Consider the following 24,465-nt stretch of genomic DNA (forward strand, 5'->3'; position numbering starts at 1 on the left):
CTGATGTATCTGGCTAAGACTATGTCAACTGAAAGAACAAACCTGGGGAGGCTGCAAGTAGAAACACACACAGGATTTTAAAACATCACTCTGCATGTGTTCTCGTAGAAACCAATCTCCTCACAAGTTTAGAAGTCACAATCCCACATGAAGGGAAGAGAAAATCATGTGAGGGGTTAAATAAATCCAAAGCAAACATGAGCATCAGCTTTGCTGCACAGTGCTGCAACACAAGCTGGGTAAAGTCAGTCTCTGGTTGGTTTGGTTATCAGCATTTCTTGTTGTGCTACAGTGACCCTTGTGATTTTAATTTTGCCACTATGCATTAGCTCCTGTTGTCTCCTCAGTTAGCATCAGTATTAAGCTGTTGTAGCGGGAGATGTAATTAGCTTGTGTGTTTTTAACCCATGATTCCACAGTAAAGAAAAATGAGATACACAATACAAAAGTAATAATCCTATACAGCTCTAAAGCAGCTTTGGGGCCACTGTGCAAAAACATTATAGCAGTTTCTGTTGTACAGGATCAGAATGAGTCTGATTTCTTTAGAATACATAATTTATCCTACCTTGCTGGCTTTTAGTATCTCAAACATCAGAGGCAACCCCTGTGTGATGAGCTCTTCTGTGTACTCTTCCTCTTGAATGGACTTGAATTCCTTTAGCAAGCACTGGATGAGGGGTCGTCTGTGCTGCTGGAAGGATGTTCGCAAGGACTCCAGCCATGTGTGCAGTGTCCAGGGAACACCTATAGACAGAGGACAGAGCTCACTCCCAGCTCCAGAGAAAAGATGTGCCCTTCTGTAATTTCCATCTTCACTTGTATTAATCCTCAGATTTTAAGCAAAAGCTGCCAAATAACTCTAGAAATAAAATTCCTATTTACCCACAGCTGAGAAGGCGGGTGGTTATCAAGACGTCCCAGACCTAATACACAGAGGCTCTCCTCCAAGTGCTAAGGGAAGATTGTGGTCTCTTTGCTCATCTAGCCCTCAGCTTCTCTGCTGAGATTGCCAATTTGAGGTAACTGTCGTGGTGCTCTGCAATGCAAAAACCTTTTGGAAACTAGATTTACATGAGTTCATTTGTTTGAATGTGGCCCTGGAGAGCCACTGAATGGAAAACAAAGATTTTGGTCACTACCTAGCTGTATTCAAACTGGTGGTCTTCAGACTACAACTTTTAGTTGTAAGCCCTACCCCGTGTCCTCTGCTGATCATTACTATTTCCCCTACACAGCACTGGGTGAGTTAAGGAGCCTTTTCAAGTAGCTGTTTGTCATGGCAGAACCACTCTCTAGGAACTTAAAGGGAAATGTTCCCCTGCACTGAATGAGAAAACACACAAAGTTAATATAGTACTCCAAACATTAGGCTGGACGTGACCTAGTTTCTGTTCTTGCAGAATAGAGTGGGAGGAAACAGAAGGCTGGGATTTGGCAACAAAAGGACTTTCCTTCTATTTCAGCAAATGACCAGCACCTTGAGAGCAGCTCTGGTTTTCTCCTCTCACTCAGCACCAAGAGCTCTGCCTGCCCAGTGCACCTGGCAAACCAAGAATGGACACCCTGACACACGCAAGAGGTCCTCAGAGCTGGAGTGCTGCACAGCATGAAGGCACACCAGGAGCGCTGACCCCTCTCTGGGGAAAAATTAATGGAGATCAGGCACAGAACAATGGACACACAGTCCAAATTTATTCCCTCCTGTGCTCCTGACCACTCTTGCCATGAGAAGAAGCAGACTCCAAACAGGCTGCTACAATGCTCAAGCCCCATGCTGGCACAGTTAGCACACTGAAAAGCCAGTTCACTGCTCTTCTCCTCAGAGGCTCATAAACCTTGGAAAAAAAAGATGTTTAAACCGTGGACTGCAAAATGGCAGAGTGTAGAAGAGAAGCTGTTGGAAGCAGCAGACAAACACTGCCCCAGAGATTTAGCTAACGCTCTGCCAAGCAGCAGTGAAGATGGCTGCTGGTAGAAACTACGCTGTCCTGAAGAGCAGAATATGCTGTGGAGCTAAAATGGCCCCGGAACCTGCGGGATCCCCTATCACGTTCCAGATGAGGGATGGAAAATAAGAGATTGCTCTTAGAGTGTGTCTAGCACACACAATTTGACATAAAAAGCAGCCTGCCCTATTTTGCAGTTGCTTAGGCAGCAGGAATCTTAACTGAGTTTAGAGAAGCTCTGAGAGCCTTGGCTTTAAGCCTGGGCTGATTTGAACTTACCTTCCCCATCCTCACCCACAAACCCGCTGGGAAACCCCCTGCAATTACCACCGCCACAGAAGTTCAGGCACAGCTGCGGTCAGTTTAAGCAGCAGCACATGAAAGACACATGTCTTAAAGCGGTATCTCTGATGAGGCAGAGAAGCAAGGGCGCCAGCACTGACCTATACTCCGTATGTCAATGGTCACATCCACATATCCATGCTCAGCACTGTGGTACATGGCCTCCTTCAGGGCTTTCAGTTTGGCCTTGCTGTTGCGGCTGGCACAAAGCGGAGCTGCTGCAGAGTCAGGTAGGTCAGTCCCCTCGGCCAGTATCTCCTCCAGAGACAAGATATCACTCTTCTCCTTCTCTGGCTGAGCAAGTAGCTTACGGAAGACATTCCTGGCAATTACAGCATGACACAGAGAAGGAGGCAGGGAAAGAGAGAGCAGGAGAGTAGTCAGTGGTGATGATACTTCGTGCAGGACACCTATCCAGCAAGCAGGTCAGAAATTACTCCAATTAACAGAATAGTTTACAGCAGACCTAAAGCAAGCACCACTCCTGTTAGCCCACCTGTTAGCCCACCAGACCACAACTGCAAGATGCTGCTGTAATGACAGCAACTGTACAGATGTCAAACAAATGGTAGGAAATTTGTGGGAACATAAACCCATGAGCTAAACGTGACTCTCACGTGTCTCATGACTTCTGGCACCTGGCCCACCATCGGGTTAACGTTAGATTGCCTTTGGACAAGCACTCAGGACTTTCACAAAGGAGGCCACTCGAGAAGGGAGCTGTCTGGAGCTACCGAAAGCACCAGCACTGGATTAACACTCAAAGCAGTTTGGGAAAGCTAGAGCAACTAGACATTCAACAAGGCCAGTCAGGGCAGGTTCAAGCACATCAGGGACTGCTCTGGCTGGGCGATCAAATCTGGGCCATCACACACCAAGCCCAAATTCAGCCAGAGACTTGGTATCTTCAGGTTCATACCAGCGTAAGCTCATCAGTCTCAAAGGAGTTGCTCTTGGTTTCCACAACTATAAGAAGAGAAGCCGGGCTGGCCACCATGCCACCTCCATCATACTCTGACATCCTCCCCACACCTGCTCAGAACCTGGCATGGGATGACAGCAGGCCATGGGGTGTCCCAAACGAGTGGTTTGGGGAGAGAGGGAAAGAGAAGGGAGCCTGTGTGGGCAGTGTAGAGGTAGGAGTGTAAGAGCCAGTTCTCAGAAGTAAGTTGTGGGTCTGTGATGTAAACAGGCAGCAGCCAAGCCTCAGAGAGCCTCAAGTCCTCCTCAGGCATGTGGCTCTCACTCAGACCAGCTGGCACCAAGGCCTGAGTAGTAAATGTAAGAATCCAGCAACAAGTCGTCCTGTCTGTCCTCCCAGAGATCCCTCGCAGGCTCCAGATGGGCAGTGTTGTTTGAACCCACCCTGACATGCCATGAGCATGTTGTTACACTGGCAGCTCTTCTCTAAGCAAACAGACGGTAGATACTGTCTCTAACCTGTATCTATGTTCCTCTGGATGGCTACAATCAGAAAAGCAGGAACGTGAAGATCATAATACTAATCCATTGCACTGCAGTAAACTCCTGAATGTTGCAACATCATGCATGCCAGGTGCTTCATTTCATTACTTTCTTTTAAAAATTGCAGCAAACATCCAACATTAAAGCAGACAGGACTTTACAGTAAACACAGATGCAGGAACTCTGTTTAGTGACAGCGAAGGCTGCAGCAGTACAGACACAATTCACCCCAAACCTCAGAAATACGTCAACAAGGAATTCAGAAGGAATGTCTCTGGCATTCCTTCCCACCATCACATCAGCTACCATTTAACAAACATCACATTGCAACACACCACGAGGAGTATCCTTCCTCTTCTTTCAATCGGATAGAAAGAGCAGGTTGTACCACCAACTGGTTTAATTCACATGCTAGCAAAAAGCCTTACATCTCCGCTCAGTTGGTGGCTTGTTTGATTGTTCATGCAGAACTTTCACCCATCTGCTCAAACCAGACTCCCAGGAAAAATACAACCATGTGAAGGATGCCACTAGACTTGTTCCCACTCTACCTGTGTCCATGCGCAGCGGCCTGACTGAAAGAGTTCATGTCACCTTGTGGAGTCATGGAAATGCCGTTCCTGTACATAGTTCCTATCATGGGGTCAGCTCCTCGCTCCAACAGCAAACTGACCAGTTCGAAATTTCCTGCAAGTCAAGAGATGCACTTTTACTTCTTCTAAAATCCACTGTTTGCTCATCCAAATCACAGATCTCAACTGAAGAATTTATAACAGAGGGAGGAGAAAGTCCTTACCAGCAGCTGCTGCCAACTGCAAAGGAGTTTCAGAGTAGTTTTCTTCTCCATGCTCCAAGGAACCTTCTACTTTTGCTCCAGCATCCAACAACAACTAGAAAGAAAATTCGCCATTTAGAGCAACTGGGGGTACCACAGTGTTCAAGAGTTCATGAACAGTGACGAATGAGAGTCTAATGCTTCTTGTTATCTGCAAACCAGATACAATGGAGACAAGTGACATGCAAGTTCTGCTCATTATTTTACAGAGGCAAATTGATTCCTTTTTTCGCTCATTTTACATTGCCAGACACCAGGAGCGCTAGTGTCCAAGGCTCAGAGCCAAAAAAGTGTAACCCAGTGTTTTTGAATGGGAAATGCGAATAAGGTTGGTGTTAGGAAGCAATGCACTGAAGATGGAAATACTGAGTATCAGCCCAACAAGCATCCTTCCTTTATGGTCTTCTAGAAGCCCAGGACCAACTTATAATGGAACAGATTTCAATTGCCTCCATCTTTTTTTATAAAGACATGGCCAAAGAAAGGCAATCATTAAGAACAAATCGCAGCAATGAATCCAAAAGCTGTGGTTTCCATCGGGTACACGTCCACATGAATAGTGACAATGCTGAAAACAAAAGTGGCCAAGGAGAGCAGGATGGAGCCTGCCCTCTAGCCCCTCTTGGCCCTTTATGTCTTTAGGCTTTCAAAGTTTTAACAAAGCTTGGTTACATGTGCAATAGACACAGCTGTTTTGAAGAATAAACCTTCTTGACTTTTGAGATGCCAAAGCAGAGAACCAGCATATCCCACGCGACGCCTTGCTCGGGTAAGGAGACTGAGAGCTTCTCTCCCTTTGGGACAGAGCGATGGCTGTGGCTGTCTGTCTCTCCCCACCAAGGCAGCCGTCTGGTATTTGTTAGAGTATTATAGCATAAGAAAGTGTAATGAATGAATAAACAAACACACAAAACAAGTGGTCAGGAAGGAGCACAAGGAGTTGTCAGACTTTCTTTGGTGCAAGTTTGCTTTAAAATTGTCCTATTTAAGCCTCATATTGGTTAAGGTTTGAACACCATATTTGTTATATAATAGGTCTATTATATATCAGTACACTCTAGAAGAAGCAGAAGTAACCAATATGAGTATGACAAGAGGATACTGGTTTGAGATGTGTGTAACTGGAACTAAAGAGGAGAAACAAAAGAATGAGATGCAGGTAGGGAAATACAATAATACCTGAACTACAGGAATATGTCCATGCAACACAGCAAATGTCAGAGCTGTCCAATGGCGGGTCTCAGGGTGGACGGATGGGTATTTATGAGCAGTACTGACAACCTACAAACAAATTAAAGTTATTTTTTTTTTCAAGTGTAATAAAATCAACCTGCCTGAAAGCCAGGCATGTGAGGGAGTAAGTGAAATAGAAAACCTGGGAAAGGTGCTTTATAAAATGATTGGTATCACTTTTTTCCAGCAAAAAATTTTCTTAAGACTAAAACTGTTCATGCTGATTTGACAGCTTGAATAGCGCAATACCAAATGAAGTCTTTTTACCAACTACTGTAGCTCCATCTAAACCACTGGCCACCACTTTTGCACAAGGTCAAAACATCCACAGTTGTTTACAGCAGCACACGCTGGGGGAGCAGGGATGGATCAGGACCCTTATGGCTAAGGACCATCTGACTTCTGCAGATCCCTACAGCTCCAGCTCTTGGGATTGCTTCAGGCCCAAAGGAATTCTCTCCACATAAATTGGTATGACTTTTGTCGTTGACATCAAGGAAGACACATCACAGTCCCTGCCCTGGAGTTTTCCAGCAGTGCTTCCAGGCTCCTCCTCTTCCACCGGAGGAAAAATGACAGCTGAGGACTGATGGGGCAGAGTGACATTTCACAGATATTTTAAGAAAAGTCATTTTTATTGCCTTCTCCTGTCTGAATCGAGTTAGAACAGAGCAGAGTGGCTTCAGTTAAAAGAGATGCAAACTTTATTCTCAGAAAAAGCGGCATTTTTTTACATTGCTCCTTCAATTTTCTATGTTTTTGTTCCTGGTTCCTCTAATGTAGACACTGGGAAAGATGAATAACCAGTCTCTGCTTCAGTTTCCCTGTCTTAAAGATGGGGATATTAATATTGATGAGGTTCACAGAGATGGAAATATCTAATGAACATTTGCAATCTGAGCTCGCACTCTCAGATGGAGTGTGATACTAAAATTCAAAATCTTATTATTCAGCTTAGAATAAGGACTAAGATCAGAGTAAAAGATGCACCACCTCTCTGTCTTATCAGCCAACTATGCTATCACTAACTTGTCTGACATAGTTTTATCCATGTAAGGAAGCGAGGCCAGTTATTAAATGCTTAGTTGCATGAGCAGATAGCATTTCCAAGCACCGCATGCAGCGTTTTGTTAAAAGCATCTAACCAAGCCCTTGATTCTGAGAACAAGGGATGAGGACAAAATCTGAAGAGTCTGTACAGATCCCACAATTAGAGTGGATCTGCACCAGAGCCTGGTTGCATCACTCAGATTTGCCAAAGAGAGGGGGGGTTGAAGTGCCCTTCTCTCTTTTACAGCCCAGTAAGGACCAGCACACTACAAGCTCTGGTGCAATTGGAGAAGCCTGCTGGTGTCTGAGCACAGGTACAGGGATTCTTCAGGTCCAGGTTTTCTCAGAGGGAAGAGTTCAAACAATCTGAGCTGAGGGATTTAGGCTGGGGAGCAAGAGTGGCAGAGGGTGAGGATGGGCATCATGGTTCAGTGAGATCAGTGTCCAGCATCTCCTCTTCCAGCATGGACTCCCACTGCTGTCTGGGGCAGCCCGTGGCAAGCGGCAAAGAAAATGAAGTCATTTAAACTCCTTTGCTCCTTTTTGATTACAATTCTCTTCTGTTCATATGGTGTCTACAAAAGACCTGTGGCTGATAGGGCTTTTAAAGCCTCAACTGAGATTTGCTGTGCATCTACAGGTCCCACTGACTCCAAAGAGTATTGCAGCTCCTCAGCACATCTGGAGATGAGTCCATTTTCGATAAACATGGGCAATCAAAAATGGAGGCACCCAGCATTTGAGGCTACTTTTGGAAATATACATATATATAACTGATTTGCAAAGTGAAATAAGAAAAATGATGCAGGCACCTGACAGGGTATTTATTTTCGTTCATGGTTGATTTGCCTTTTTTTGCTGTAATTGCCCAATTTGCACAGTTGGTTGTGGTGTGCACAAATCATCTTCTAATTGCACACCATAATTATTCATAGTTCTTGTCCCAGAGTGTTTTCATTTGATTTGAGAGCAAACACTCTACAGAAATGAATCAGGGAGGTTCAAATTTCTCACTGGAGTTGTTTTTTTCAGATGTCAGCAGTTTCAGGAAGACAAAACTGTTTAAATTTGCATTTGGTTCGAGTCTGGAAGATTACTGGCCCAAATGGAAGGGCCAGGATTTCTGCTCTTAATGATAACCAAATAATGCTCTGAGCTGTGGGATCAGAGCAGCAGGAGAGATCAGCCCGTGCTCATCCATTCTTTGGTCTGTCTACAGTGCTAACAAGAGTTCAAGTGCTCAGTTATTGCTGGCTCCGAGGGCAGCTCACTTGAATTGTGGGAAGGAAGAGGCGAGAGTGGATTCCATAAGGAATCATCAGCTGATTTCACACAAGACACAAAGAGCAATAAGATAGTAACAACTATCAGTCTCATACAGGTGACATCTATTTCTGCTTTTAAATTCAATGTTTTACAAGTGCAAAATGTCTGGCTGAAAGCAGCACCTACAATTTATCAGCTCATTCAAATCCAAACAGAACAGATGGAACACAGATAAGTGAAGCAGACAGCTTAATTTACTCATGACCTCCACAAACTGAAACTGGAATCATTAACAAATAATTCTCTCATGGATTTTCAAACAGCTCTTTAAAAATGTACATACCTGCATTGCACGGAGCCGGACCACAATCTGTTTGGTGGACAGATTGTAAGTTTTTGATGTGCATTCATCAAAGAGATGTTAATATTCTGGAAACTTCAAGCTCCTCATCCAACAGTTTTCAGACCAAAGCATTTCATAAAACAAAGCAGGGGAACGTACACTGCACTTGTGTGCTGGGGATGCTTAGACGGAACATCCCAAGACGTACAAATGCACAAGCTGTAGCAGGCTATCAGACAGACATTTCTTTTACCCTCTTCATTTTTACTCAGCTGAGATTCCGGGAGTCCTCCAATTACTATCAGAGCGGTGCTAATGCTAAAGCCCGTCTTCATTTGCAGTATGCAAACACGACTAAAAATTACCTGTGGGGTAAGTCTGATGACTTGACCCTTTCTGAGAAGTGAATCCAAATGTTAACCTAATGCAGTCTGATTTCACCATTCATTTCAAGTGGTGTCGTCCAGGACAAGATAATTTTATCTTTATTTCTTGGGATTTTCCCTCCGCTACTGTTTCAGGAGGTAGTTTAAGATGTCAACAAACAACAGAACAAAGATACAACCAACAAAAAGTCCTCACCTCAGCATTCAGATCTGCTCCAGCATCTAGCAGCATCTGCACCATAGCCTCATCACCCCTGACACAAGCATACATCAGTGGAGTCATGCCCTAGTCATTTTTTGGAGTTAAAAAACAAAGGAATTGACAAATTTAACACAGAACTCTTCTGATTTTTTAAAAATAGTTAAGTATATATCATTAAAACTAACAGTATGTATTTAATGAAATCCATTACCTCTGTTACAGTCATGCCCCTCAGACCAGCAAAAGCAAACCATTTCGTAAAATCTCCATTTTCATTGTCACTTTGGCAGTTTTGTTTCCGTGTTACCCTTCACATTCTCAATACAGCCACTGAATCTGGGTCTGTAAGCCTCACCTCCATGTTTGTGTTCAAAACTCTGCAGCTTTGCCTTTTCTGCAGGATCCCGTGGAGAAATGTTCTTATCAAAACAACCACATACCCACTGATAGTTTGTAAAAATGATAATCTTATTCAGTTTTCTACGATCACTGTTTCTTAAATTCTAACTTCTCAATTACTGACAGAGCCTTTAAAAACATCCAAAGCTCCTCTGATGACAAAGTAGATTTGGGCACAGCTTTTTTCCATATGGATACCATAAGGGGCTGGAGATCCAAATGCTTTGTATTGCACTCTCTGGTAAACAAAGATTTAACTTTAAGTGAAATGTTAAACAGTTGCTGTCTCTAGGAAAGAATGTCCCTGTTTAAAGGAGAACTAGATTAACTGACCCCTCACTACAGAATGACCACTATACAACTTGTATTAGTCTGAAATACCTGCAGTGCCTGATCACCGTTCCCCTTGAGATATGTATTATTGTGGTTGTGGTAATGTATCTAGATGAAACCATGAAAAAAAATCATTATATCTACCATAAATTATAATAGAAAAGGCTGCTTATTAAATACCATAGGTGGCGTTGACCAACAGCCAACAGTTGTTTTGCAGTACATTTACTGTGGCTACCTCTGATGTGTGTTTGTAGCCTCCCTCAAGGTTCCCTGGTAAAATTCCAGTCAGATGGCAGCGGGTTTGCTGTTTAATCTGAGAGCTGCCACCCAATGAAATTATTTTCAGAGGCACAGGGGGTGCCCAGCATGGCCAGACACAGAGCCATGCCACTGCTCTTCCTGGCCTGAGCCTAATACCACGGCTTTTGTTGAACTACCCATTCTTCCTGCTTGCATGCTGGGTTGAAGGTAGTGGGCACGTACATGTGGAAGAGTCGGAGAGAAAATAAAAGTTATGGTTTGTCCCTGCAAGGTAGACACAGCTCCCTTTAAATGCATGGAGCAGAACACTTTTGGAGATACAGCAAAAGGGAACAGGAATTTGGGCCTCGTGCTATTATTAAGAAACAACTTCACCCCAGGCAAGTACAGGTGTGGGTGACTTGAAGTGACTTTCAAGGAGAATTTGAAATGACTTTAGCTACAGCCAGTGGCAAAATATTTCTTTTGGCAGTTAATAAACAGTACCAGAGCAAATGAGTCCACCAGAACTGCAAAAAAACAGTGCTTGGGCCTTGAAACACAGTGACTGGATGGCAGCTTAAAATTAAGGTGACTTAAACAAGCTATTATTTCAGATTCTTTAAATGGTGTCAGTTGATGATTAAATCAAGAGTTTAGCACATGACTTTGAAAACCTGCATGGCCCAGCAATTGCATAACCAGGAGACCCATGGCAACTCTGGCACCTTGGCGTATGCAAAGGAGCTGCCTGTGTGCTACACATAGCTTCTGGACCAACAGCAAGAGAGACTTACTGTTGACAAAAAGGGGCCCTGAATGTCATGCTGTGACATCAGGGTTTACAGGGTTTCCAAACTCCTGTCCCCTTGCATTGCTGTCCCTCTGCCTATCCCCTGGCTTGCTCTGCAGCTCAGCCTTGAAGCATCCCTCAAACCCCTCTCTTTGCACGTGGGAGGAATGGGATTTTAATGAGCCCATCATTACTGCTTTACACACAGGAACACGGTAACAACATGAAAAATCAACACCCAGGGCATTGGGGCTTTGGCAAAATAAAAATGACTCTTTGCCTTGTATGACTTCCGGGTCTGCCCTGCAAGACGTGGGATGTCTGGTTCAGGGAAGCATTTAAGAACTTTCACTCAAATGGGATGTAAGCATGTGTTCAGAGTTAAGCATATGATTAAGTACTTTGATTCATCAAGGCAGAGCGTTCCCAGCTTTCAGCCTGGAGGACTGGAGGAAATATGCTGCAAAAAGTTTCCAGATTCAGACTAAGTTAAAATAATAATGATTTTTTAAAGTATAATGTTTGAACATTAGAATGGGCCCTCCATTACAATCTTTTTTTTTGCAGAGTACTGCCCTCTTCTAAAGCTTCTCTCAAACAAATCCACAATACTGACCCAAACTGAAGCTTCTGAACTGAACATAACTCACACCCCTAGAGCAGCTTTCCTTCCAGAGGACCTAAACCAACTCACAACCAAACCATGACTTTCATCTGGGGGCATCAGAAAATTCAGGGAAATTCCCTTTTAAAGGAAACCATAGTATCTGTGTCGCCCTCATGGGAATGGGAAGGGACCTCTTGAGCATCACAGTCCAATGGACTGCTGCTGGCAGGCAACTGCAGATGCAGGTTTATCCCTTGACACAACCACTGGCCTACTGGAGAAGTAACTCCAAAGAAATCTAAGTTCCTCAGTAGGTGGATATTGGCCACGAAGTCTAATGGAGTGGTAATGTTGCCAAGAGGCTTTCCCATCTGGAAGACCAGTTCAAACAGGGCTCAACTCAGGGTGCCAGCAGGAGAATTAACCTTCTCGTGCTGTGGGGGGGTTGGTGGTGTATTTGAAACATGTTGCAAATCCCAGGGCAGTTTCTCTTGGAAGATGTTCACCTCACGAAACTCTGCCACACATTAAAACGGCTTTAAGTATTCAGAACAAGACTAAGCCCTCTTCTGATCTCCTGGCTTCAACTGATTCACTTTTCTGTTAAGAAGATACCAGGAGACATATTCATTCTCATGCTGAGTTACCTCAATTCTAAATAATCAGTATGACCTGATATGATCAAATATCGTTTAGTTGTTTGCCTGGTGGGGCTTTAACTCAATGCAAAATAACACAGGGAAAGCACTAAGGTCCTGACTATATTTAGTTGGCAATTGGGCTCATTTGCTTTGATAAACAGAAAAAAACCCCCTCACATTTCATTTCTTCTTTACATTTCTGTCTCGTTACCTGTTCACTCATGCTGTTAATCCCATCCGGCCCCAGCAAGGCTATGGCCTGTTTAACCAGATCCGTTCGGCCACAGTTGAGCATCCGGAAGCCGAGGTCCTGCTTGAACTTTGCTTCAGTGGCAACTGCATCCAGTTTCCGAGATGCACAAAAACAGTCGTCGATTCTGTGAACGTGAGAAATAAAGTCCCTCAGAGGACAGCCAGAGGACGGACCTTACTGCCCTTAGGAAAATAATACCTTGCCCTATCTTTGAAGGATGTAGGTCATGCACACATTCACTCTCCTTTGACCTGTATGCTCAAGGAAAGTGTTGAATGGGAAGTGCTAATGTATACTAATGGAGACTGCCCTTGGTCTATCTTTCACGGAACAAATTACATATTTTATTTTTTTTTAATGGGAAAAAAAAGAGAGCTTTCACTTGATTTTTTTTCCCCCTATGAAAGTAACACACAGCGCATTCTCACCACAAGTTCTCCCTCTGCATGGCGAGGTGATCCAGACCCCTCAGTTTCTGAAAAGTTTCAGTGGCTTCAGTTAGCTTTGAACTAACATCAAATGGCTGTGTCATCATTGACAATACAACAAAGAGAAAATCATTCCAAACACCTTCAAGTGTCTTACCAGCACAGCCCCGGCAACAGAGGAGCCTCTGCACTGCAGAAAGCACAAGTCCCATAGACAAGTAGGGCACCGTGCAATCAGGGAAGAGAAAAGCATTTCTGCCGGGTAACTGTGGCAAAGTATCATGCATCCTTACTGGCTGTGCATAATAAACAGGATATCATTCTTTTAAGATCTTATTCAAAAGATCCACAAAGTGTAAGCTGCTCAAGATCTCCATTTCAAATGGTTGAAGGGCTGGGGGTTATTTAGCCAAGATGTGAATCTACAGCTCCAGAGAGAGCAGGCGATTCAAATCTGATGTTTACTTAACTCGGTTTCATCTTATTAAAAGACAGATTTGCTTTTCTTTCATGCTGAAGAGTGTCTGGGTACAGGGTGGAGTCCAAATCCACAGTGCTTTTGGTGTGAAGTTGGATAAAGAACTGGAAAAACAACACTTTGATTCTCCAATGACACCAGGTCAGAAAACAAGGGGGCTACTTATGAATGAAAAACAAAATCAAGATCAAAAGTGAAAACTGCAAATAGACAGCGAGTACTTGTTTTCTATTTCAAATGGAGAAAAAAAAAAATGGAGCGAACAAAAAAGTATATAAACAGAACATCATTATCATTTAATTTTCTTCTTCAAAGTGCTGTATCAGTGCTTTATAAAATATATAACACTGCTTAATATTTAACAGCAATATGCAAATAATACCCTGTTTATATAGAAGCACTGGTATGTAGTAACAGGTACTGCTCTTCCTCTTTCAGCAAAGAAAACTGAACTGGAAATACAAAGCATTTTGATCAAAGCTTCTGCAGGACTCAGTACTGAAGCTGGCATCTGAGCCTGAGCTTGCTCTCTGCCTTGCTGGGTTGTGACTGGACTGGAAGCCAGCAGATATTTTGGTGGTGTTCATTCTACACATTCAGTTTTGGGTTTGTCTGCTGAAAAGTCCGTGTCCTACAAATGCAAACGAAGCAAGCTTAGAGTACCATTATTTGGGGGCAAAAACAGAAAGACACTTCATCACAGCAGCATGCCATACAACACACAGCCACAAGAAATCACAGAATCATAGCCTGGGTTGAAAAGGACCACAATGATCACCTGGTTTCAATCCCCCTGCTATGTGCAGAGTCACCAACCACCAGACCAGGCTGCCCAGAGCCATATCCAGCCTGGCCTTGAATGCCTGCAGGGATGGGGCATCCACAGCCTCCTTGGGCTGTGTAAATACACTGTAACAGCAGCAACTGGAGCTGCAGAAGAAATATGCCCACAAAGGAGATGAATAAAGAAAACATAACAACGCTGTTTGTTGCACAGATGTTTCTGAGCAATTTTAAGGAAAAAGAAAAAACAGTGCAGATATACAGGGCTGAGCTCGATAACACAGAGATCCACAGGAGCAATTGCTGCTTTTACACGTTCACACCGTACGGCACATTTCTGGCACAAGAGCTACAGCAACATTTGGTACTTGCTACCCCCATAGCATAGGATGCTAGAGATCATCTGTGCCCTCCTTTAATGTACAACAAAGACAAAGCATTCTCACAAGTAGGTGCTGGGATTTTCACTGCCCAGAGGGAGCGCCTGGGCCTCCCAGCTCCAGCTGGCCATTTCCAGATGACTATGGGCTGAAAACAAGGTGGTTCCTCAGTGAAGCAGGGCTCTGGAAAGATCTAGACATCCTCTGAGGACTGCAGAGGTGTCTGCCACTATGAATCATTGATTGTGTCAAGCCACTGCTTCATCATTTGTACTGAGATATAAAACATACACTGAATAAAATGGGTCAAAATCAGTGCTAGCAGACACAGGGAGAGCTTTACTGACGTCAGCCAGATTTGGTGCGTGCAGAATGCCAGTTGATGATCTTCTCTTCCCCAAAAATATGATTTTGACCTGAGTTACACACCCACACAAGGAAGGAAGAAGGAACAAGGGCCTATCTTACTTATTTTGTATGGGCTGCCCAGAGTTCTGCTCTGGCATGAGTTCAGGCAGCACCTACCGCTCTGGAAGTGACTCCTCTGAGGGCACATCAGTTCACCTGCTCAGAGCCTACGAAGGGGAACTTTTTACCACTCATTCTGGGTATCATCAAATCAGTACTCCTCGATCAGTTGGGGGGAATAAGTCTTGGTTCGAGGCTATGGCTGTGGGAGCAGCTGTGTAAACACTGCAACAATCTGGATTCAGAGCAGTGTCTGAGTTGCAAAGCTGCTGGATAGCACGGAATATATGCCATCTAGACCAAGTACCCATGAAGCAAGAAGCCACAACTCACCCTGTTATCAGTGTCAACAACCCCAAAAGGGTCCATCACAAGTGGGTTATAGTTCTGATTTATGGAACAAAGGCAAAACTGGACCAGATCGTTGCTGCTGCCACCATAATCATATATTGACTAATAAAATGGCTAATGATCAAACCAGGGAGTTCAGTAAAACAGGAAGGGAATGGAATGGAGAATGCTTGAGAACAGAATGCATAGCAGCATCTGAAAAAGCCAGAGAGATGAGAGAGTTAAGGAAAGGAGACATGTACAGATAGAAAGCAGTGAGGAGACAGATCAAAAATGATCAGGAACTACAAGTACAGAATAGGAGAATACAGCATCATTTTTAACACTGGAAAAAGCCAACTGGGACGATGGCACAGCAGACAGAGCGAGCAGCCACACTGCAGAATGAAAATGAAAGAAACTGAAAAAAAAACCCAAAGCCATCAAAAATGAGCCCTAAGCCAACCCAGCACTGCATTTGCTCCCAGATCCTCTTTCTCACCAGGAACTGTGCAATGCCAATTCCAATGGTGAAGTATAAGCAGGGGTCTCTGCTCCATATTATGCTAACGGATGCTCTCCCATCGCAGACAACATAAAGATACACAAGCATGAAAGAATGCAAGATAAAAGGAGGAAGAGAGCAGGCACCAAAGCCTGATGCATTCCGACTTCCCATCTTTGTAATGTAATGAATATACTGACAAGCTACCAAGAGGTAGGGAAAGGATGGGAAAGAAGCTTGAAAAATCAGGTTGACTAAGGTCAGCTAAACATACAGGGTCACTCTTCAGAGTTGTGAAGCTGTGCCTACAAAGAAATGGAGCTGGAAATGTCCCTGGCTGCACAGTCAGTTTGCAGCCCTTTTGCCAAGAAGTATTTGTGATCTTTCCAGTCGCACAGGATGCTGACACCGGCTTGACAGCTGGATGTCTCCTCCAAGGCCACCTCAGTTTACTGCCAGATCTGCCGACTGCCAGCGCTCATAGTTTGTCCTTTTTCAAGTCCTCACCCTGCTAAAAAGGTGCTTCTTCATCAACAGGACAGCTACAGGGGCAGCAGTTTGAGAGGGCAGTGCTCTCCCTCCCTCTTCTTACTGGGGACAGTGTAGGATGGCTCTGGGAGATGATGAAGTCACAAGGCCTACGAGCACACTATCCTAAATCAAGCAAAGCATTGCCTTTTTTAAGTAAAAGAAAAATTAGAAGGTAAAATCTTCTCAATTGTATTTTTATAGCTCAGCTGCAACCATGTTTTTGGAATATTTTTTTTAAAAGGGATTTGCTCCCAAACGTCTTTTAATTCCTCACAAATATTTCTTCTACAGCAGTTATCTTCAAGATCACTACAGTGTCGCCACCGCACATAATTAACTTCACTGTGGCATCATATGGGCAATGCCATGGTAACGTTAATTATTTCTGAATGGCCACTGTCAGATTCTGCGCGGCGCCCGTGACATTCTATCCTAATCCAAAATACTCACACCTCTGACAGGAGTCAAAGGTAATCTTCCTCATTTATAATGGCTCCTAACAGCAGGGCAAATTGTTTTTATCTTTTCCCAAACTCACATTTATGACGACGGAATGCAGCTTTTCTACAGCAGCTGCTACATTTACAAATGTTAAGTTTCCTCATTCTCATTTGGACTGGCCAAGAAAGGGTCTGTGCTGCTCTTCAGTAAGTTACTCACGGATTGAATACATTTGGGAAAACAGATGATTCAAAGTGTTTCCATCGTAACTGGTAGACGCAGCAGTTCTCTTATTACATCGCTTTTTAATTATTTGTTCTCTTGGAGGGGATTACTGCCATAGTCAGTAGTGGACAATTAAAAAACGCAATGCTCTGTAAATGTTATAAAAAGGAGAATAGAAAATAAAATAATAATAAAAAAAAGAACATCCTAATTATGTTCTAAGCTATACATGCCAGCATCACAAGCGAATAGTTAATTTAAAAGAAATGGAAAGCTGAATGTGATGAGCAGCAGGACAAATGCTTCCCTCTGGTAAAAGGAACAAATCATCATCGCGATATCCAAGCACCAAAACCTTGTTTGTCCACTTGGGACCCAATCACCAGCTCTTTCAATTAAAAGAATGATAATCTATTAATTAAGTCCATCCCTTCAGCTCTGTTGAGTTTATTCACTATGCCTCCGTCCTAAGTCTGAATGAGGTCTCATGTCAGAAATTATAGTTCAGCTGGTTGCAAGTCTGGAAGGAGTCATATTTTAGCTAGCAATATGCATGCATTTGCAATGCTTAATTTCTTGGGGTCAAGGATCACAGTTTTGATCTGGGTATGCACAGCCCATAGCACAAAAGGGTCCTGTTCCTTGCCTGGGGCTCTTCAGTGAGACTACAGACACAACAGCAGCAGGAGGAGTGGTAGACGGTTTGATTTAAATTTGTAAGCAGTCTTTATTTTTTCAATGACATGCTTTAAAAGGGAAGACACAGCTGATATTAATAGGACTGCAGTATAAATACTATATTGAGACAATCATTTGCATTTGCCGTTTGGAGAAAGCGAAACATAAGCGCAAACATTGATCAAAGTGATCAAGAGTGCTACTTTTTCACATGGACATAAAGTATCTCTGTTTACTTTAATCGGGAGCCAAATTAGGCAAGAAAATAAAAACCGGTCTCTTATTCTTGTCAAAGGCTTGAAAATAGATTTGTTACAGATACTGGAAAACAGACTTAAAAAGTGATGTAACTATAAAATCAAGACCAAAATCTATATTTCAAGGCACTTTTAGCATTACAGTCCCACGTATCTAGGCCAGAAACCCTACTCAAAACTGAATCTGACTTCAGATTTTGAATAAGGCCAATGTAGAAGAGGAAAGATTGAGTACAAATTAATCTTCCATACAGATAGACAAGTCCTCACTAGTTAGTGGAAGACAATATGCTATCTGTGTCCTGATGACTGTAATCAGGAACATACATAGAAAAGAAGTATATGAAACCCCAACAAAAAAAGACTGTATTCTTAAGCTCATAAAAATACAAGTGTGTTCTACTGTGGAACTGAAGGAGAACACAAGGAGAAGGTTCTCCTGATCAATATTTTTTGTTCATTACAGTTGCCTTCCAACAGCCGGTTGGCAGCACAGGTTGTGATTCACCTCAAGAAACCCATGCCCTATCTTTTAAGTAATAAAATCTCCTTCATTCACCGACACCATCTGCCCCAAGGGACTGCTGGATTTTGTCAAGCAGCTTGTTTGGAACCGCTTGCTCGTTTGGCATTTTTGTGCCTAATTACGGCGATAGACATGGCTGGTGTTAAAGGATTAGTGAAAATTTGTGGGAGAACAAGGACATTCAAGGAGGTAGGCAAACACCAACCGTTTCTACTTAACTGCAGCTGTAATCTAATTAAATAGTGGATTTTCTTAGCAATTTTTTACTCTCTCTCTCCAGAACCTCAGCCCCTTACTCTGCATTTTAAGAGAGAGCAAAAAAAAAGCAGTAGAAATATTTTTGTGCTTCCAAATCTCTATTTATTAAGTCTATTTATATTTTCACGCTCTAGTACGAGCACAGGATTTCCATAAATAAAATATTAAATGCAACTCTTCCTATTTCACCTCTAAGTAAGAAGAGTATATGCGCAATATAGTATTTAGATGACAAGGCAAATGGCAGTGACTGCTCTGAAAGAAGAAAATAGCACATCTTGCCTTCACATTGCGTCCTTCCTTTTCCATGGTGCTCAGAAAACTCTGTACAGTGAGCTAAGGATGTCCTCACACTAAATGAGCTTCATTCCTGCGTTTGATAATCCTATTTTCCTAGAGAACCTTCATTAAGAAGGATGGTCCCAGACAGAAAAGCAGACTTTGTGTTCTTGGTTCAAGGCACATTGGAAATTAGGAGTGATTTTCAATTAAAAACAGATTTTCAAAGGCATTCAGATACTGAAACAGCTCAGAGACCTTTCCGGATCAGAGCTGTAAAGGCAGAGCAGGGTGAGGCTGGGATGGGGTAGCCACTGCAGAAGAATACAAGACTGAAGCGTTAATAATCCCTGCCTCTTTCTGCAGCAAGGCTTGAACCCATCTGCACTTTCAGCTTAAACTTGCTCACGATCTGCTAATATCCACATAGTTCTGTGTCCGCAGTGCCCTTTAGCAGAGCGTTTTCCCTTCCGTGGTGTTTACTCCTGACGTATGTGTAGAAAATAGCCACACGTTCCCTCAGCAGTCACCTTGCTCAGCTACACGAGACCAATTCCCCCAGCCTTCCTCTAAAACATTTTGACAAAACCCCAATCACCCAAGCCCATTCTCTCTGCCAGGTCCAATGTGACTATTTTCTCCACATGGACATGGTATTTGGTATTCCACATCACTTCCTACCAGTCCCACCCAGAGAAGCACCAGTATTTTCCAACTTGTACAGCCCTTTGTGCATCCTCAGATTGCACTGTTGTTTCTTTTTCCACAGCGAAGGAAAAAGTCGCTAGCATGGTTTGCAATCATTCTGTGATTGATTACTGCACTATAGTCTTCACTGGCCCCATTTGAATACTCAGTTATCAATACAGAATATATCACATTGTATATACAGTGTGTAAGTTACATGCACACCATTGTATGTATTGTTTTTTAACCAAGCTGTATGTGTTTGCCTTACAGTTGTGGAAAACTGCATTTCATCTCATTGCTGTTGTCCCAGCCCTCAAGGTCATCCACTTTTTCCTGGATGATTTCCCAAACTTCCTCTGTTTGGACAATGCCTCTCAACACCATGGCATCAGCAAATTTTAACATCATGAGCACGCTGCTAATATTTGTGCCAAAGTCCTTTCTGAGAATTAAAAAAGGAGCAGCTCTTACAGCAGAGAGCTGAATAACTCTGGTTGTAACCTCACTGCAGCCAATCCATCCCTTGTCACCTCTCTCTAAGCCAGGCTCTGCTCGCTTCCCAGTTCCTTCACTAATCCCAAGCTTGTCTGCCTTAACTGAAGGCTCCCTGCATGGACTGCATCAAATAGCTCACACGAGTCCAAATTTCCTTGGGGTAGAAAATCACTTATGGAGAAGTTATTAGATTAGTCTGGCAAGCTCTATCTTTAGAAAATCTGTGTCACATTTTATCCCATTTTCCCCTCAACAACCTCCTTAATTAGTCTTTGCTTCTAAAACCATCCTAAAGCCTTGCATATTATTGACGTTACACTAAGGGGCTGGAATTTTCCTCGGATCCTTGTTCAAATATCGGGCACCGCTATTATTAATCCTTACAGTAATGGTACCACTCTGGGCTTTGTAAAATATATTTCTCTCTGACCTTCTGATTTCATGATGCAGCTCTTTCTTGTCTCTGGGACAGAGATGAATGCACAATTTTGAGTGCATTAAGCTGCCTACTTCACTCCCTTTCTGATGGCTGTTTTTCCATTTTCATAACCCTGTTGTTATTATTTACTTTTCTTTCTCCGCCAGAATTTTCTTCCTGAAAACAAAGTATTATTGGGTGATGGCATCTGTTAGCACTGCTGCACACCTTTCCAGGTGTCTTCTCGAGGCTGGGACAGAAATCTACCAGTTTCCTCTCTGCGCTGCAGGAAGAGAGAAGAAAAATGGGTATGCCCATGGTCAGGAGCAGAGATAGGACCCAGGTTCTCAGCCAGACAGAGCAGAAAGGAGTATTTACTGCCACCATTGGAGGCAAGCCCAGAAACCTGAGAGAACAGCATTGAAACAAGCAGCAGCGATGCTGTCACCTACAATGGTATTTGACTACAAATATGGGGAGCTCCGTGCTCTGCACATCAAGATGGGATAGGGCAGTAAGAAACCAACTCCTTTGGAACTCATCCATGCCAGTGCCCACTTCTGTCATTTGAATCAGGAAGTCATAGGATATCCTGAGTTGGAATGGACCCACAAGGATCAATGAGTCCAACCCCTTTCTCAACACAGCACCACCAAAAGATCCGACCATACATCTGAGAGCATTATCCAGATGCCTCTTAAACAGTGGGTCATGCCTGCTGCCCTGAGATGCCTGTTCTAGTGAATAACTTTCCTAACACCCAAGCTGACCCTCCCCTGACGCAGCTCCACGCTGTTCCCTCTGGTTCTACTTCAGGGAGAGTTTTGGTTGGTTGGTTACAATCACCCAAATGGAGTTCAGATCTGCTTAAAGAATTGCTCTGTGATCCTCCTGCCAAGACCTGCCTCCAGTGAAGCAGCTGTTACCTGCGCTAGACAGACATGCATGTTGCAGAAAACTATCTTGCTTCTCTAGCATTCAAATAAAGACGCGAGCCCTTGGGACAAGCAGAAACCATTCACTACACAAGGTTACCAAATTCTGCTTCTCTCCCTAAGGCCAGCTAGGAGTGTCACAGCCTTCCACTGACTTGATCAAGGGGACAGGGCACTGATGATTGTGAGAGGGCTTTCAGACACTGCTGCAGCCACAAGAGAAATGCTTAGCCTGATAAAGAACTGACTTTTCATTGCTTTTGGACATCAGAATGAACGTACACACCCACACATGCACTTGCACCCCAGACTATAGCTTTCTTTTAACTTCTGACTGTCCAGAAAGTAGAGCTTCATTCAGTCATGTGCGAGACTGACCATGTAACAGTCTCTTGCATGACACTACCACCTCTCTCCGGTCCGTTTGTTCCAGTATCTTTGCATCCTCCTGGATTGCTGTAATATACTGCAAGCAGAAATAAAACTAGTGAGAAAACACACGGCAGCCTTTGTGCTGAACGATACAGGATGTTTCCTCCTTTGCTCTGTTTCCCTGCCTTCAGACCTCGTATGCAGTCATCCATTGGGAATTCTCCCCAGCACATCCAACACATGGGGTTGTTTTTTTTTTTTATTTAACAATCGCCCTACAAAATGGAGGAAGGAAAGAGATGTGTGAAGAGCTGCATGTATTTAGGTTGAGCAAAGGGAAGGTAAGGTACATTTTGCTGATGCAATGAAGAGGAGCAGCCAAAGGCAGGCATCTGTTCACAGCCACACAGACCCAGAGCAGTTTGAGAACAATGCTGCCTTACTGCAGCACAGGAGCAGGTCCAACACAAATGATACCACCACACCCTTTTGACAACAAATTTCCTTCATCCCTGATGCCTTCACTAACCAAAGGTCCAGTGCTGGGGGCAGAACACCCACCTTCACCAGATTTATGCCAACAGAGAGCTGTTTGGCATGTGAGTCTCTACTGGCTACATCCAGCTGCTTTAAGGGGCACAACATGGCCTGGGAACAGGAAGGATGTTATTTAGGTCTGATCTCCCACTATGACAAAGTATGTCTTGGGCACAGCTTGTGCTTCAGTCTCAGCTAGCTGTTGTACATCCAGCAGTCATCCCATCTGTGAAACCTACCTCCATGCAAGAGGTGAAGACAACTCTATTTAAAGCTCCCACTCCTGGGGGAAGGTAGAACATTTATATCCTCGTTCATTTCCAAAAGCTGGGAAAGGGAAGAAACTTTCTGGCATGTCTGGTGCTGTAAAATGAAAAGAGACTGGGAAGGAGACAGAAAACTTCTGCTGATTCCAACCTTCTTCAGTCCTGTGCACACAGAAAAAGCAGCCCCTCTTTCAGGAGATTGCGAGAAATTAAGGAGATGGATTTTTAAAGATCAGAAGAGGGAGGAAAGAGAGGAAGTACTGGAGTGAAAGGCAGGAAGAGAGCAGAGATGATTTACAAACACATATCAGAAACCTCACTGCTGGAGTATGTGATTGCACCAGGAGGTGTCACATGGCTCCGCTGGGAGACCATGCTGTAGTCCAGATAAGACACTGAACATTTGTTTTTTATCTGAACTTCATAGCCTTTGAGATTCTGCCAGAGCTCTCCTTCTCTCCATAAGCACATTTTTCCAGCGTGGAGGCTGATTTTGCTTTATGTGTTAGCAATGACAGGTTGTGAATCAACACCACGGAACGATGCAGTTGCACACAGCGCAGGACATGGGCCATGGGACGTAACACATGGTGAGTTTTTTGGTTTGGGTTTCTGTATTTAAGGGATGAAAGAATAATGCTAAGAAAAGTCTAGAAACTGAATGGATCTCAAGGTTCTACTTACTCAGACATCTTTATAAAAGTCACAAAAATATATCAAGCTCGCTGCATTTAAAATCCTTTGGCTGCCATCCGTCACACAGCTTATTTGTAAAGCCATTCCCTGCAAAGCTGCTGTGTCCTCTCCCAGTGTTTACATCAGTGCTTGCTGAGGAAAGGACATTTGGGAACACTCCCTCCCTTACGGGGAGGCATGGAAGGTTGTCACTTGGCTTGATGGCAGTGAGAAGCAGAGAGGGTTGGTACCAAATATAAAAACCAATACGTGCAAGATTTCAAATTAATGTCCTGACACTTCACGTTATTGCTCAGAATAGCACAGCCCTCCCCTGCATCTCAGGATTACAGGCACACAGGGGCCTGAGACCCCGCTGCACAAACAGCCTCCACCATGGATGGACCTTGACACAAACATGAGTGCCCCAAAACTCATCTGCAGATCTCCGCAGCGGGGAGAGATTCTCACTTTGAGACATCAGTGGGTGAATGAGGCCCCTAGGGTCAAACAAGAGCACACTGCAATGTCTGGTCTCTCTGAACTCCAGTGACTGTCTCCAAAATGATTTAGTTTTTCATTCCCACCTGATTAATTCTGGGCTGTGCTCTTCAGGCTCCATCCTGCCTGTGAGACAGGCAGGACAACAGCTACTGCTTCCATTCATTATGAAATGAATTCTTGATGTCAGCTTTAAACTAAACGCTGATTTGTTCCTCATCAGTAATATATTTTCCTTGGGCATATTGCAACTCTCCTCAACTTTAAGTGATTTTGAAACTTATGGAAAATCATCTAACAAGTTATTTAGAGAATCACAGAATGGTTGGGTTGGAAGGGACCTTTCAAAACCTATCCAGTTCCAACCCCTTGCTGTGGGCAGGGCTACCACTCACCAGATCAGGCTGCCCGTGGCCCCATCCAATCCAGCTTCTATGTATGTACACACACATACATACACACACTTACAAACCTGAAGAACGGTACGTAGCCTTTTTTTAGGTACACAAATATTTAACCATCTACCTCCCTTTTTAAGACAGAATACTTACAGCGCAAACATTATTGCCTTATTTGCAATCCTACCTAAGTACCAAAACAGGAATTTAATTTATGGTGCCTTTTAGAAACCAAGCACTTGGTCCTCAGAAAGCACATTGTGCCTATGAGT

The 24,465-nt window shown here is 43.6% G+C and overlaps 1 protein-coding gene across 4 annotated transcripts in view; it reads right to left on the bottom strand.

Annotated features, from left to right (window-relative positions):
* ABTB3 (ankyrin repeat and BTB domain containing 3) overlaps positions 1-24,465 on the bottom strand; it is a 175,155-nt gene that overhangs the window by 33,972 nt on the left and 116,718 nt on the right. Inside the window, exons 5-12 of one of the 4 annotated variants that reach the window (XM_072328563.1) lie at positions 12,298-12,463; positions 9,065-9,154; positions 5,770-5,871; positions 4,552-4,645; positions 4,307-4,442; positions 3,732-3,755; positions 2,393-2,613; positions 569-747 (exon numbers count right to left, since the gene is read on the bottom strand). In XM_072328563.1, the coding sequence (XP_072184664.1) occupies positions 569-747; positions 2,393-2,613; positions 3,732-3,755; positions 4,307-4,442; positions 4,552-4,645; positions 5,770-5,871; positions 9,065-9,154; positions 12,298-12,463 (1,012 nt within the window). The remainder of the gene's footprint in view (positions 1-568; positions 748-2,392; positions 2,614-3,731; positions 3,756-4,306; positions 4,443-4,551; positions 4,646-5,769; positions 5,872-9,064; positions 9,155-12,297; positions 12,464-24,465) is intronic. The other 3 variants (XM_072328580.1, XM_072328572.1, XM_072328589.1) reach the window with 3 other exon arrangements.

Source organism: Excalfactoria chinensis, chromosome 1 (genome assembly GCF_039878825.1).
Source record: "Excalfactoria chinensis isolate bCotChi1 chromosome 1, bCotChi1.hap2, whole genome shotgun sequence".
Classification (NCBI taxonomy): domain Eukaryota; kingdom Metazoa; phylum Chordata; class Aves; order Galliformes; family Phasianidae; genus Excalfactoria; species Excalfactoria chinensis.